This window comes from Juglans regia, chromosome 12 (assembly GCF_001411555.2).
Source record: "Juglans regia cultivar Chandler chromosome 12, Walnut 2.0, whole genome shotgun sequence".
NCBI lineage: Eukaryota > Viridiplantae > Streptophyta > Magnoliopsida > Fagales > Juglandaceae > Juglans > Juglans regia.
Genome location: NC_049912.1, coordinates 26,550,467 through 26,566,716, shown reverse-complemented (window position 1 = coordinate 26,566,716; position 16,250 = coordinate 26,550,467). Strand labels below are relative to the sequence as shown.

The following is a 16,250-nucleotide window of genomic DNA, read 5'->3' as shown; positions in this document are numbered from 1 at the left end:
TTTTTAGTTCCTAATTCAGACTAGACTATTTATAATTTATAAATATGTATTTATATATAATTTATTTATATATATACTATTATTTTGGAATATAATTTGTATATATCATTTATTTATATATCGACTATCCCGAAAAGCTATCCCGAAACGGTACCGATATCGAAATATTTCGTTCCAGTGCCTTGACCGGTACGACGTCCGGTACGGTATTCAAAACATTGGTTACAGATACAATTATCATTATTTATACAATTACAAATCTGTACTTCAATCTCTTCGGATTCACTATCAGAAGATTGTTTTGAAAAGCTTGATTATTTTAATTGATAGATTTATTCTTCTTCTGTTGAATTATATTCCTCTTCGCTTTAATGTATTATAAAAATATCTAATAATTTGTCTTTTAATACTTTAGATATATCTAATTCATTAATTTGTTGTTTGACTTTACAATTTGATTTATAATGTCCAACTTTTCTGCATTTATAACAAACAATCTGTTTTTTCTTTTTATTAGTCTTTTTAGGACTTTTTAGTGATTTATTATATGTTTGTTTATCTTTTATCTTTTTATAGGGTTTTTTGTATTTTTATTTTTTATTAAAATAATTCTTATAAACTCTTTTTCCTTTTTTATGTATTCTTGAATGAGCTAATAATGGAGTATAACTAAATTGTTCATAAAAAGTATCTAATTATTTTCTAGCAAATTTATTTTCTTTCTCCATTTGCTTTTTTAATCTTAAATCGTTGCACATAGTTAATCTAAACCTATTAATTTTACTTATTATATTACCATATGTGAGATTATGAAATTCAATAGTACCATCTGATCTTAATATTGATTCTAGTACCTTTTGGACGAAGTAATATGAAAGCCCGGCTATGAACTTTTACTTCCAGTATGGCTGTTGGCAATAATTTCTGATCATAACTTTAGCTAGAAATACATCTTTATACCAACGAAAATCAGATAATTGGGGGCATTTTAAATTAATCAATAAATCACTAGTTCTTTCTTTGAATTGAACCGGATCACCAACAAAGTGTTTAGTTAATATATATATTAATGTGTTTACAGCATCTTCTATATGTAAATCATTTTCGGTTTTAATCACTTGCATGTTTTCATTATATTTATAAGCAGTTAATATTTGTGACCTTTGTTCATATGAAAGATAGTGATCCCACCATCATTTTAATTGGCCAGTAAACCATGTGACAATAATGTGTACTACTTGATGATCAGTTTGTCTATTATTTTTATAGACGTTGGCAACCATAATCATTTCTTGAAAATGATTTAATATTTCATATTCAGATAATTCATCTATATTCCATTCATATAATACATCTGGTGTGAAAACAAATCTTACTACATGTTCTCTTTCCTCGAATTGCATATCCGGTGGAGTAGGCTTAGGATACCAATTTCGAGTAATGGAAACATGATGTTTAGAATCTCTAACTGAAAAGTTATTGACATGATCTCCTCTAATCTTATTTATTTGTAAATCTAGATTTTTAAATTGGTTTTCAATATTACTAATTTCAGAGTCAAATAATACATGTGAGTCTATCTTACTAAATACATTAATATGAAGTTGTTTTGAAGTAGATGCATCATTACTAATAGTTAATTTTTTTAATTTACTAGAGATTTGTTCTAATAAATCATTTTTGTTTTTGAAAAAAATAGTTTTTAAATGAGATGGAATCTCGTGGGGAACAAACAAAGTGGTGTCTTTTTCTTCTTTAATAGTGAGTTTTATATGAGATATTTGGGTTTCAATTCTTTCTAATTGTTTACCCATAATTTTTAAATATAAATTGGTATAATTGTTTTCTTGGATTATATTATCAAGATTTTTATCAGTATTTGTAATATTATGTTTTTTTTATTGATGAAGCCAAAATTTGAGTATTTCTTTGATTGAATTTGATAGCTTCAAAATGTGGGTATTCCTCATAAATAGTTTGATTATTTTCTCCTTTAATCCATTGGTTAGTAGTCCTGTTTATGGTAGACAATTGATCTGATTTATATATCTCAAACCATGTAAAGAAAGGTATATTAATCTGTATTTTCTCTAAATCCTCATAATATTTTTCTTGAATATAATCTCTTTCTAATTTTGTAAAGGTTGAGAAAAATATTATTCTTTTGTGACTATTTTCTTCTTTCATATAATCTTGTTTGAGATATTTTTTGTTAATTTTAAATTATTCTTTATTCAGGGTAGATATTTGGGCATCATCTCCAACTACTTGTGAATACGTTGGGGAATAAGGTTTTTTTTTTTCAGGATTATGAGAGGTGGATGCTTTATCAGGATGGCTAACAGTATATACTAATGTATCAATAATATTTCTGGAAATAATTTCCCGAATATGTGTGTCAAGATTCTGGAATCTAGTATCAAAAGATCTGGTATCAAAATTTTGAGATTTATTTCGAGAGATTGATGTAAGTGCAAATTTGGGTGTCTGATAACTAGAGGGTGCTAGAGAAGAATAATGTGAAAAAGATCTTCTAAAAGGTTGAAAAGTTATTTGGACTGTTCCATCTGCTTTTTGATCTATATATTCAAGATCATTTTTAGAATTATTTTCCATCTTAGGTAATGGGATAATATTTTCTAATTGCCATTTATTTAGAAGTGTATTTTGATTCTAATTGATTTGTTTAGGAATTTGTATACTAGAGTTTTGTGTATTAGATTGTAATAATATTGTATATCCTTTTAGACTGGTAATAAGAGCTTGTGGTTCTAATGTTGTTTTCATTAATTTATAGTGGATCTTATAAACTACTGTTAAATGATGTGATTCTTTTATCATTTCATAACCATTTGTTTTAATATTTAATATTAAAATATGTAAAATATTAGCATCGAATAATGAAAGAGAATAATTAAGATAACAATTAAATGAGATTGGATGGAATAATGTAGAATTAGCCTGAATGACACGGCGTCGTTTAGATGATATTGGATGGAATGAAAATTATTACCAAACATAAATAGATTACTCTTTCTAAAAAAGAGAACCCGACTTCCCAGGGTCTTGTTTGTATAATCATAAGTCTTTTTGTTAAGATATACGTTGTTTATAGTTGGGCCTGAAGAAATATACCCAACTTTTGTAGAGTAATCCAGTGTCCGTGATGCCATGACTAATCTCAGACGGGACAATCCTATTCCATCGCAAAACATCCATCGCAACATTAATTTAGAAGTTTTTTTTTTGGGTAGCAACCTTATGAAAACTAGTCATCCCGCATCCGAGTAAAACATTGGTGCGTAAGTCATGTATGCTTTATTTGAAAAAGAGTAAAGTTTATGATTAAAAATATATATATTTTTTTATGTAAATTTGAGATTTATCCAATCTTTTCAAAATGAATATTAGAAGTCTGCACATTTTAAAATTGTAAATATAATTTTTAATTTTTTTTATTAAAAGGGATGCAAATATAAAGTTTCCTGATTCGTAATTTGTAAATTTATTTTTGTAAAATTTATTTAGAGATTTAGGTTTCATTTAGTTACACAAATGAGACAGAATGATAAATATGTAATAATAATGAAATAATTTATGAATAGTAATAAAATAGTTTGAGTTAAGATTTTTATGAGGTTTTGAGAAAGAAGAGAGAAAAAATTAAATAAAAAAAATTATAAAGTTAAAAATAGGGTTATAATATAATTTTTGTTTTGGGATTTGAAAAAATTGAATTATTTTTTTGTGAATTATTTTTGTATTTTGTTTGAGATTTTGGAAAAATTGTAATGATTAAGTAATGATTATATGAAAAAGTTTAAAATTTGATATTGAAAAATATTTGTGTTTAAACGGTGTTTGGATATTAATATGAGATGAAATGATTTGAAATATTTGTGAAACCAAACTAAGCCTTAGTCCATCATTAAAAAAATAATTTTTTTAAGTGGATTATAGATTTATCTATTTTTTTACGAGTAATGTTATATATAGTCATGGAGTTCGCAACTGTTGTGTAGTCGTTTTAAAAAATTAATTTTTTTTTTATGTGAGTTTCATATTTATTCACTTTATTCAAAATAATTGCACGGCACTTGCGCACTCATGACTGCAACTATCATTTCTCATTTTTTGAAAAACAAATATGCAAAACTTATATACCTTATAATTACAAATATCAATTCTCACGATCTTTTAATTAAAAGGGACGCACATATAAAGCTATCATTTGCAAATTTATTTTTGTAACAATTTTTAGAGATTATCTTGTTTGTTTTTATAGATAAGATGAGATGAGTTGAAATTAAAGTTAAAAGTTGAATAAAATATTATTAGAATATATTTTTTTAATATTATTTTTATTTTGAGATTTTAAAAAATTAAATTGTTTATTTTATTTTATGTAAAAATTAAAAAAAATTATAATAATAAGATGAGATGAGTTAAAAAAAATTTTGAAAACAAATGTAGACGTTTTATTTATTTAAAAAAAAAAACCAAAAATCTTTATATCGGAAAGTTGCTTTAATAGATTATAGATCCATATGCGAATTTATAGTTAGTCCAAATATTGAAATTTATGGTGAAACTTTTACATCATTCTCTTTCAGTTGGTAGCCGAAGAGCATCTCAATGAAACGAACAATCGAGATGCTTGGAATTTATTTAAAAATTACAATGAGTGCGCTCCCCATCCAAAGAAAAATGATTTGGATGGCCGTAGATAGCAATCGCCACGTCAGCCCACTGCGTCAGGTACGTGAGAAGCACATGAAAGTTAACCGATAATAATGCACATCACGGGTGGGGCCACGTAGTCTGACACTCTGAATTATCAACCACGTCCGTCCATTCCTTGTAAATTTTGTTCCTTGACTTCATATTTCAGTGAAAAAACCAAGTACATTGTCTTCGATGTATCCACTGTAATTTGGATAAATAGAAGATAATTATATAAGATTTAAGTAGTTTTTTTTTTAATATTTTAAAGAGCAATATTTTAATTAAAATAAGTTTAATAAAAATAATTTAAACATAATTTAATATATATAACACATTAAATCATAAAATTATTTTTATTATAAAATAAATTTAATTATATCTAATCAAATTTAGTTTTAACACATCTTCATTTTTAATAAATTGAGGTTGCCAGAATGATTACTATTATGCCTAAAACTTGCATGAGTACTGACATTAGACTAGTTATATGTTAGTAACGTTCAAAATATAGATAATTTTAGTCAAAATGACTTGCATTGGACTCATAAAAAATATCTAGATTAAGTTTTGAGCTAAGTAATTCTAAAATCTACTCTAAATTTGAAAATGTATTATTCATCCATTAACCTATATTTTATTCCTAAATAATCAACAATAAGAATTAAAAATTATATATATGCTATGTATAACTGTTGTGTATATCTATTGGATTGTGAATTTGTGAAGAATTATGTTTCTTTTTTACACTTAATATAATAAATATTAAGAAATAAAAAAAATTATTATTAAAAATTATTATATTATATTATTATTTTAACTTTAAAATTACTAATACAATGTAAACTAATTTATTTAAGATTTTGGCTTAATTTTGAGCAAAACTTTAGACATTAACTTTGGCTAGACGAATTCAATGATTGGTTCATCTTTTGTGGTTAGCCATTGCGGCGGCTTTGTGACCGTGTCCCTATCTTTTTCACCGCTACTGCGTCAGTGTACGCTTTTTGCAAAAGACTCGAAACTAATAATCATTGATGTATGGTTCGAATCTGAACACGTAAACGCAGAGAACGCAGAAGGGCTTCTCCTCTTTGATGTATAGTCTATTAGGAAATGGAATCTACTGATTCTACTCACAGCTCTCTGGTACTCTCTCTATCTCTTTCTCTCTCGCTCTCTCTCTCATATGATTCTCAGTTTTTATTTTATTTTTCCTGAACTGCCTGTTTGGTTCGATAGAAAAACTAGGGGGAAAATATTTGGAACGTTACGTGTCTTGGGTTTCATTAAGGATCTCGGTGTCTGTTCTATTCTCTCATGTTCTTGGTAAACGAGAGAGAAAACTCGTAGTATTTTCCATCTGAAGTTGGATTTAATTCTCTTTTTTTGTTGGTGAATTGACCAGGTATCAAGATATTGCATGGTGGGCATACTAGGCCACACGCTATGTGCCGTGGTTAGACCATTCGTGGGCTTCATTGAAGCCCAAATCATCAGCTTAGCGCTCTGCTTTGGTCGGCAGCATCGACGCGACTGCTTTCGTTACACCTTTGATGACATCGTCCGTCTCGCTAATACAACTCTTTGTGCGCGCAATTCTTCTTTGTTGTTGTTGCTGCTACTGCTGCTGCTTTTGCTTTTTACCTGGGATTCGTCACTTCGTTTCTGGAATAAAATTTTGATCATTTTGTGCTTGATCTGTTTGCAGTTACTATCAATGAAATTGAGGCGTTGCGGGAGTTGTACAAAAAGTTGAGTAATCTTGTCATTGATGATGGTCTCATACACAAGGTAATCCTATTCTTTGTTACCCAAATAAAATGGCAGAAAAGTAATGAGACATGTTAGTCAGGATGAGGAATTGTGATGCATTGCATTGCTCTTCTGAGACTGGTATGATTTTGAGTTATGTTTGATCTATAGAAATTATTTGCCTATTTGGGGACAGAATACCTGTTATTTTTATATGTGATAGATTATCTGAGAGGCAATTATATAAGATACGGCTAGAAAGTTATTCCATTACTCTCCTTATATCCAGTTAGGTACGAGGTATATGGAAGTAGATTTTTTAAGCTAAAAATGGGTATCCTGAGCAATTTCAATATCTAGGTTCTTTGATCATCCAGTAAGTCGTTGCTTATCTGTATAAGATGTTTTTGCATTGTCTCAAATGATTGGGCTTTATAGCAAAATTTCTGTTTAGAATTACTATCCTAGAAAACCATATCTAAATTTGTAATCCATTCTGTTTGATTATCGTTTGAAGGAAGAGCTCCAAGTGGCACTATTGAGAACTCCAGCAGGCGAGAATCTTTTCCTGGACAGGGTAAATTTCCTGTTATGCTGATGCAGTTATGCTTAACTCTAATTATCAGCATATCATTTTCAAGACTCAATTACCTTTATAATTCGTATTAACGATATGATCTGTGACTCAGCTAAGAAGAAAAAAGAAAAAATCTGTGACTCAATTAGTTCATTCAATGGCTACCCTTTCTTATTAGGTATTTGATCTTTTTGATGAAAAGAAAGATGGAGTCATTGAGTTTGAGGAGTTTGTTCGTGGACTCAGTGTTTTCCATCCTCGTGCTCCTGTGGAGGACAAAACCGATTGTTAGTCTTCAAGAAGCTATTTGCAGTTTTTTTACTGTATGGAATCATAAATCTGATCTTTTCTGAATTGGTAAATCCTTTTGTTTTCTCCCTTGCATCTATGCAGTTGCATTTAGGTTGTATGATTTGAGACAGACTGGATATATCGAAAAGGAGGAAGTAAGTAGCTCTGATGTCAAAGTTGTTCATGTATTTACTATTTAGTAAGTAAAATCATTTTCACCGTTCATCCATTACTGATGTATGTGCATCAGGTTAGGCAGATGGTAGTTGCCATTCTTTCAGAATCCGGTATACAGCTGTCAGATGAAGTTCTTGATACTATCATTGATAAGGTGAGGATTCCATTTCTAAAACCATTCTTCTGATATTATATCTTTGGAATGTTGTGCACTTACATTGATTTTTTTCTTTGCTTAGACATTCACTGATGCAGATGCTGATAAGGATGGCAAGATTAACAAGGAAGAATGGAAGGATTTCGTAGTTCGGCACCCAACACTTCTGAAGAACATGACGCTTCCTTATTTACAGTACCTCTTTTTCATTCACTTATTAAGTTCAATACTATCATTATCTTCATTATTGTTACCAGCCCCTTAAAAATTGTTCTGTAGGACATCTACTTTTCCTCTTAAAAAAGTTGCTTGTTAGCAAATACCTTCTATTTTGGTTCCTTTTCCAAGCCCAGTGATTGGTTCCTTTGTTAACAGTGAAGGAAAAGAGGAATACTTTCTAAGACTTTCAACAAATCATGATTTGGAATTTCTAGTTCTGTGTATCTCTGGTTAATGTCTTAAGGAGCATGGTTTGTTTTCTTATGGAAGTTTGCCTGGGGATATTGACAGTGATTTTTTGCTCTATTACGGTTTCAGGGAAACTTGGGTAGATAAATGAAATTTGGATCTTCTGAACTAGTTGATGTGGGGATGGTACACGAAAATCAATAATTGTTTTTTATTTATTTATTAATGTAACATCTTGGCAATCTAATGGAAAATAATTTAATTCATACCAAACTAACATGCTGAACCTTATTGGACTGGATGTTCATGACTTTTGATTTTGTTGGGACTTTGTTATCTCCTCTCCTTTTGAGTTGAGGGCAGTGTACAAGCATTTTCTGGTACTTAGGCATCAATCTTTTTCCTTGTAACTTTAAACCTAGTTATTTTTTTTTTTAATGATTTTGTCATTTGCCAGGGATATCACAGCAGTGTTTCCAAGTTTTATTTTCAACACCGAAGTTGATGACTGAACAATTTTGGCAACACTACAGTCTACAGCGAGGCAAAAATCTTGAAAACTGAAAGAGAGAAGCTTCTGCTGCATCAGGGACTACTGTTTCAATCTTCTATTAGTGTCAGATTGGTTTTGTCTATACTGCCTCAAGGGTCGCTCACTCCAAACCGATACAGACACGAGGCTGGCCAAACCCAATGCATCATCATCTGTCAATGATCAATCCATGATTTCCAATAGAAACTTCATTGGCAACAAATATCCCTATTCTTTCATACGTATTCATCAAAATACTCACTTTTGTTTAGCATGTGGTCTGTATAAACGTTTTTTTTTTTACTTTTTGGCTTCTCTCTCTCTCTCTCTCTCTCTCTGTTTTGAAATGTGTTGTATGTATTGTTACTCGCTAGTCACAAAGTCGAAGAAGCCACTACCTAGACAGCGAAGGTTTTGTCATAACTGATTTTTTTTTTTCTTTCTCGGCCAAGAAGCCAGTTTTTATATAAAGAAATGATATTTGTAGTTTTATAATATAAATATCGCATATTTTTTTTAAAAAAAATGAATAAATTTGAGATCATATAAAAAAATTATTTTTTTAATTGTAGATCTCACTTTTCATCAAAAGAGTATACAAAACTCGTATATCTTAAAACTATATTTAACATTATTCATTTTTATATATTTATTGTCGGCAAATCTCACCTGTCTTAGCTGGATCTATAATGGTTTTATGTTGATTTCATGTATAAGGTGTTTTTATCACCACATTAGACCTCGGAATTATAAAATAAATCTCGATAGTTAGATCTAAATGAAATGTATTATTTAATAGTCAACATAGTGTTTTATACTTTAAGATGCGAATTATAATACGTTGGATTTGTTTAAGGATGACAAATACATTTAACATATCCATTTCTATTCATCTGCCTCGATTTGTTATCCCATTCGCGTTGGAGTTGGATTAAGAACGAAAATCCAGATTTTGATTTGATTATTATTTTAAGAGCAGATATGTTATACACAGTTTATACTCTTCACAAATTATGATTTTAATTTTTTTTTTTAACTCAATACTGTGTGTTGAGGCTGATGTAAATAGTAGGCTGATGTAAATAATTTTTCTTTTAAGAGTAGTGTTAGGACCACGAGGAGAGGAAATTGTCTACCGATTAGCGTACTTTTTTTTTTCAAACATTTTTTAAAACCTATTTAAACAATTTTAAGATAAAAAATTTACAAACTCATTAAAAAACAGTTACTTAATTATTAAATAAAAAAATAAAAACAATTTGACGGATATCTTCAGTGGGAGTAGAGTTTTACTTATTTTAATTTAATTTATAAAGATAAATGCTATTATCATCTTCACACCACACATAAATATATGATTTTTTATTTTTTTAATATATAAATATATATTTACACATTAATATATGTATTTAAATTAAAAAAAATTATAAATTATATATTAATATATAATATAAAAGATGATAAATAAAATTTTTCAATAAATAGAACTTTATCTGGAGAAGCAACGAATCCATATATCTTCCGTTTAGACATTGAATCCTATCATTTCTTGGTTGACCCGAATTAAGAAAAGCTGGCACAAATCTATAATTATCATTTTGTCATGAAGTCCGACAAGAGTTTAATTGGGACAGTAACCCGTCTATGTGCAAATTATTCTTTGAATGAATATTTTCGTATTTATCTACAAGTTATAGTCCACCGAATTTTAAATTAAAAAAAAAATCTAATTACAAGTTGATCTACGCATCTCGATTTAAAATTTCACCCATCAATTAACTTAAAAAACTTATTTTACAATTTATTTATTTTTATAATTATAATAGATATCGAGTACGAAATACTCATATTCTAAATATTAATTTAATTTAGTATGATTTGTATATGGAAATACGTAGGGATGTTACAAGAGAAATGTTATAAGGAAGTCTTATAATATACATTTTCATTTAATTAATATGTGATTTGTAATTTTTTTTTTATATTTAAACACACATATTTAAATATTAAGATAAAAGAATAAAAATAACAAATTATATATTAATTAAGTGTAAATATATAGTAAAAGACTTAAAACGTATAGAATTTCTCATGTTACAAACCCAACGTCACCCCCACATTAGCTGGATTTCGAACTATGTTTTGATTTTATGGGTTGACAGCCACGAGTAGCAAATTAAAATCAGATAATAGTAATGATTAGGATTGTAAATGAATTAGTCTGTTCGATAGCTATCTCGGTACTCATCTGGTTATACTCGAATCGAATTCGACTCGTGAAAAAAAAGTCCGTCCGTGAAAGCAGATACGTACTCAATTAGTAAATAACACACTTGATAAAACTCAACTCTACTCGGCTAAGGCTCGTTAAGACCCACTCGTTTATGTCTGAGTCAAATTGCTAACTTGATTCGATTAAAACTCATTCATATATTGATAAATATATACATTCACCTATGTATATAAATATATATGTATTAGCTAATAATATAAGCATAACACTTTTATAATTAAATATATAATATGTAATATAATTATTTATGTCTATATACTGAATATACTTTATAGCTATATTTTATTTTTTGTACAATAATTAATTGATAAGATTTAAAATTTTCATATATTAATATGTAGGAACCATATATGAAATATATATATGCTATCATATTATGTGTATGTATTAATAATTTCTGCAGACAAATAATATATTATTATTATGGCTAAATATCAACTAGTTAGATATTAATTATTTATAAATTCTCAAAATCTTAAAACTCAATAGATGTTTTACTTGTTAGTTATACAAATTTAATATTAGATTTTTATTTTTTATTTTTTATCTATCTAATTTATTAATTACTAAATATTATTAAAAAATATAAAAAATAATTTGAGCCGAACTCAAGTTGAGAATTTAGCTTATCGAGTTAAAATCGAACAAATAATAAATAAAAATCTTGAGTTCGGGCTCAAGTGTTTTTAGTCGAGCCAAGTTCAGTAAGTCAAAGACTAGCTCAGTTCGGTTTGATTACAACCCTAGACTAATGATTAGGATGGAGGACCCCTTGACTGAAGGAACTCCCAACCTGTGGCCATAGGCGAAATTTGATTTCAAAAGACCGTTAACTCCAACATACGGGGTGTAACAATGCTTTTTGACCAGAGAAAAAGTGAGAAGAGTAATTAAATGTATGAATGATTTAGAATCTTTATGAATGAATGTACAAGTTGTGAGAAATGTTTCATAAGAAATGAAAACATTTATAGAGAAAAAGTCTCACTTTGTAATGTATTTAAAGGAGTTGAATGTTTTATATAAAGTATATAGAAGAGTGACAAATGTATAAATGAAAACTTATGTTAATATATTTTTACAGTATGAAATAATACTTACTGAGTATTTGACTCATTTTGTTTTTATGTATGTCCTTCTACCTCTCTTAGAAATAAAAAAAATAAGAAGTATCAGGACAAATATGATCTAAAAGAAGAGTGACAGAAGCCTAGACACATTTTATGTAATGTATAAAAGTCAATTTTTATAAAATAACTTTTAATTTAATTTAATAATTTCTATTATAAACTTTCTTTTAATTTATAGAACATATTTTAATTTTAAATATAAAATCTTTTATATTCTAAAAAAAAATAGAAAACTTTTTAAAAGGTTCGGTAATCGTCTAATTTTATTAAAAGTCATAGACCAACCTCATCCCAGTTCTCATTCCATCTCGACACGGAAATGCAGGAAACAGAGAAAGACTTTGATGTACTGGTATATGACTCTATCTTAGGAAATGGATTTCCCTCAAAGCTCTCAGGTACTCTCTCTCTCTCTCATAGGAGTCTCAGTTTTTTTTATTTGTACTTTTTATTTTATATGTTTCCTGAACTACCCGTTTGGCCGGCGAGAAAAAAACTAGGGGGAAAATATTTGGAACCTCTTATGGTTTGGTACGCAGTCTCAAAGGCTACGAGACATATACGTAGAACAATAAATCTTCACAATCTCTTCAACTCCACATTTTTTTTTAATTTTTAATTTTTAATTTTTAACAAATATTTATTATATAAATAATGAATAGAGAATTTGAAATAATTTTAAAAAATAAATCCAAAAAAATTTTATAAAAATATATTAAAAAATTAAAAAATTTAAAAAAATGTAGTTAGGAGTGTGATAGAGGTTGTGCAAAACTCTATGAAGAAAGGATCATTTTATAATTATTTCATTCTTTTTTCTATTGTTGTAATGAATTTACGACCTATATTTTCTCAGCTCTTTTGTTAATTGGGCCCAGATTGAATTAAAATAACATCTTAAAGAAGGTCCACATGCTCATAAAGTAGGTTTGTTTGAAAATAACATAATTTTAAATTATACTTTTCATCGTAGGTTGATTTTTTGTTGTATTTATTTATTATAAAATTAGAATCAGAAAAAAAGCCTCGTTTTGAATTTTTGCCTCCTTGCTCTCAGCCTATAGATATCGACTCTATTTGAATCTCGGCGTATATTCCTACTCCATTTTCCTGGCAACCGAACAGAGAAAAAATTGCCTATCTGAGAAGTTTGGATTTAACTCTCTTGTTTGGTTGGTGATTTGATCAGAAATCAATAGGCGACAGGCTATTTGCCGCGATTAGACCACTCAGGGGCTTCATTGAAGCCATAATCTTCAGCTTCGCTCTCTGCTTTGGTCGCCAGCTTCCGCGCGACTGCTTGCATGAAGATTCCTTCGATGATCTCGACTGTCTAGCTAATACAACTCCTTGTGCGCGCAATTCTTTGCTGTTGTTCTTGTTGCTGCTTTTTACTTCTGATTTGTCACCTTCGTTTCTGGAATATAATTTTGATCGTTTTGTGATTTTTGTCTGTTTGCAGTTACTGTGAATGAAATCGAGGCGCTGCGCGAGTTGTACAAGAAGTTGAGTAATCTTCTAATTGATGATGGTCTGATACACAAGGTAATCCCATTCTTTTTCACCCAAATCGTGATGGCTCATCGTGCTAAAATGGCGGGATTTCATAGATTTTTTGAAGCTGAAAAAGGAATCTTGAGCAATCAATCAATAATCAGGTTCATTGATGGTACAGTAACCAGGGCCAGGGTTGGACTCAAGCCACCACCCCAAAATTCTGAGCTATTATCTCTACTTTTTAAAAAAATTAAGAAAAAATCGCTACTCATAAATTTAGAATAATGCCATTTCTTAAAAATATATATATATATATATATATATATATATTACTAGCGGTCGCTAAACGTGCAAAGCACGTTTGTCACATCGGGCTAATTGAAGAAAAAAATAAATTATATTAAAAATTTAAATTAATTAGTTAGTTTTCTCTTAAAAATGTTCAATAAAATTTTATCATTTATTTTTTAAAAATAATTGTGTCTGCCTAATATATATATATATATATATATATACGTACGAGCTTATGTGACTATGTTATACTACACGCACACCAACTCATCTAAAAAAGTCAGGATCATTTTTTGTCAATACACTAAAAGAGTTCAAAACCTTTAGAAGATAAAAAAATATATTTGTAATTGTGAATTATGCAATCGTCGCATAATCGTTTTAAAAAAAATGAATAAAATAAAATAAAAATTAATTTTTTAATAATAGACCCTACTCTTTTTCAAAACGATTATGTGACGTTTACACATTTTACAATTGTATATAAAATTATTCTTATAAGATACTACACAGCAAATGATAGGCAGAATAAAAGGTGTCCATAGAAAATACTATTTATTACTATTTATAAATACTATTCATTAATGTTCATAAACACTATTGTTTATAACACTATTCATACTAGGATAGCACTTTTAAGATATAAGTACTGTTGATAAACACTATTTATTACTGTTCATAAACACTATTTATTATTGTTTATAAATACTATTCATATTAGGATAGGCACTTTTAAGATATAAGAGATATATATATATATATATACACATTATTAAAATTGATAATCTAACCTAAAACCTTATAAAAGTAATATTTCTATATTTTAGTCCATTTCAAATATTTTCTTATTTTCTTACGCTTCATCTTTTCTACATGTCCTCCCCCAAAGATGAAAATCTGTACCCGCCATTACTAGTTTAGAGCACTAGTATTGGTTTCTTTATACGTATTTAAAATTACATCTTTTGAAAATTAATTTTACATATCAAGAAAAATTTTCACATTGAATTATGCATCTTTGAACTAAATAATAAAATAATAATATTATTTTTTAATTTTTTTAAATTATTATTATTTTTATATATTTTACAATTAACACTATGTGCTCAAAAGTACAAATTCTATATATCTAAATATTACTAAATTCATATATTAAAATGACTAATTTTATCAATAAATATTAATATGTACTAAAAAACACTTTGTATCATCAACTTAATATAAATTTCATATATCAAAATCATCTTAATATAAATTCTACAAATTTGATTTTAATGGGTAGGAGAGAGAAAAAATATTAAAAATAATATTTGGAGAGTAAATAGTATTCATAGCTATGTAAAAAGAGTTGGGTTACTCTGTCACCTAGAGTAACCCACTTAATTTGACCGATAGTTTAAATGTGTTTTTATTTTTTTTCATATTTTTTTAACATATTTAAATATTTTTAAAAAATAGAAAAAATATATCAATACACTAAAAATTACTTTATTAATCATTAAGAAAAAAAAAATTAAATACACAAGTGGTCAAAGTGAGTGAGCAAAATAAGTGGACAAACTAGCATTTTTCATGTAAAAATTTAGAGATGCATAAGCTAATATAGATAAATTTAAAGACATATTATGTAAATATAAAGATGAAGATAAAAATAAATAAGCCATTGCCAGTGCTCGGCAGTAAACCCATCTCTGATCTGTACAGTATATTTTTGGCAATTTCTCAAATGTTTCTGCTTGTTTGTCATTTGAAGGAAGAGCTACAAGTGGCACTGTTGAGAACTAGGGACGGCGAGAATCTTTTCCTGGACAGGGTAAATTGTCTGTCACATTAATGCTTGACCCTAATAATCAGCGTCTCCTTTTTCCAGACTTAATTACGTTTATATGTTGAATTGCTGATATCAATTGTGATTCGGTTAATTCATTCAGTGGCTACGACCCTTTCTCATTAGGTATTTGATGAAAAGAAAAATGGAGTCATTGAATTTGAGGAGTTCGTTCGTTCACTCAGTGTTTTCCATCCTCGTGCTCCCGTGGAGGACAAAATCGATTGTCAGTCTTCAACAGCTATTTGCAGTTTTTACTCACTGAATTTAGAGATGTAAATTTTTTTTTTAATTTTTTTTATATGTATCGGTTAAAATCGATTGATTTGTTTTCATACTTTGCATTTTTGCAGTTGCATTTAGGTTGTATGATTTGACACAGATGGGATACATCGAAAAAGAAGAAGTGAATAGCTTTTACACTCTCGTCTCGGGTGTAATTGAGGTGACATAGTAGCATTATTCTTATCTTAAACATTTGGTGTCAATTCACAAGAAAAAAATAAAATCAACACAACTCTCATTAAAAAAAAAAAAAAATCTTAAGAAAAATGCATTTTACAGACATTTTTCTTTTGAGTAACAATAGACA

General features: G+C 28.3%; 2 protein-coding genes across 3 annotated transcripts in view; both read left to right on the top strand.

The window, feature by feature from the left end:
* LOC109007916 (calcineurin B-like protein 6) overlaps positions 1-16,250 on the top strand; it is a 30,163-nt gene that overhangs the window by 11,505 nt on the left and 2,408 nt on the right. The window lies entirely within an intron of this gene.
* LOC118343987 (calcineurin B-like protein 9) lies at positions 5,743-8,652 on the top strand. Of its 2 annotated transcripts, none has more exons than XM_035683646.1 (9): positions 5,743-5,871; positions 6,131-6,311; positions 6,434-6,516; positions 6,995-7,054; positions 7,233-7,341; positions 7,448-7,500; positions 7,596-7,676; positions 7,762-7,874; positions 8,545-8,652. In XM_035683646.1, exons 1-9 carry the CDS (start codon positions 5,839-5,841, stop codon positions 8,597-8,599), a joined length of 768 nt encoding a protein of 255 aa, XP_035539539.1. In that variant the 5' UTR covers positions 5,743-5,838; the 3' UTR covers positions 8,600-8,652. The 2 variants fall into 2 exon arrangements, with proteins under 2 accessions (XP_035539539.1, XP_035539540.1); XM_035683647.1 differs by lacking the exon at positions 5,743-5,871 and adding an exon at positions 5,932-6,051.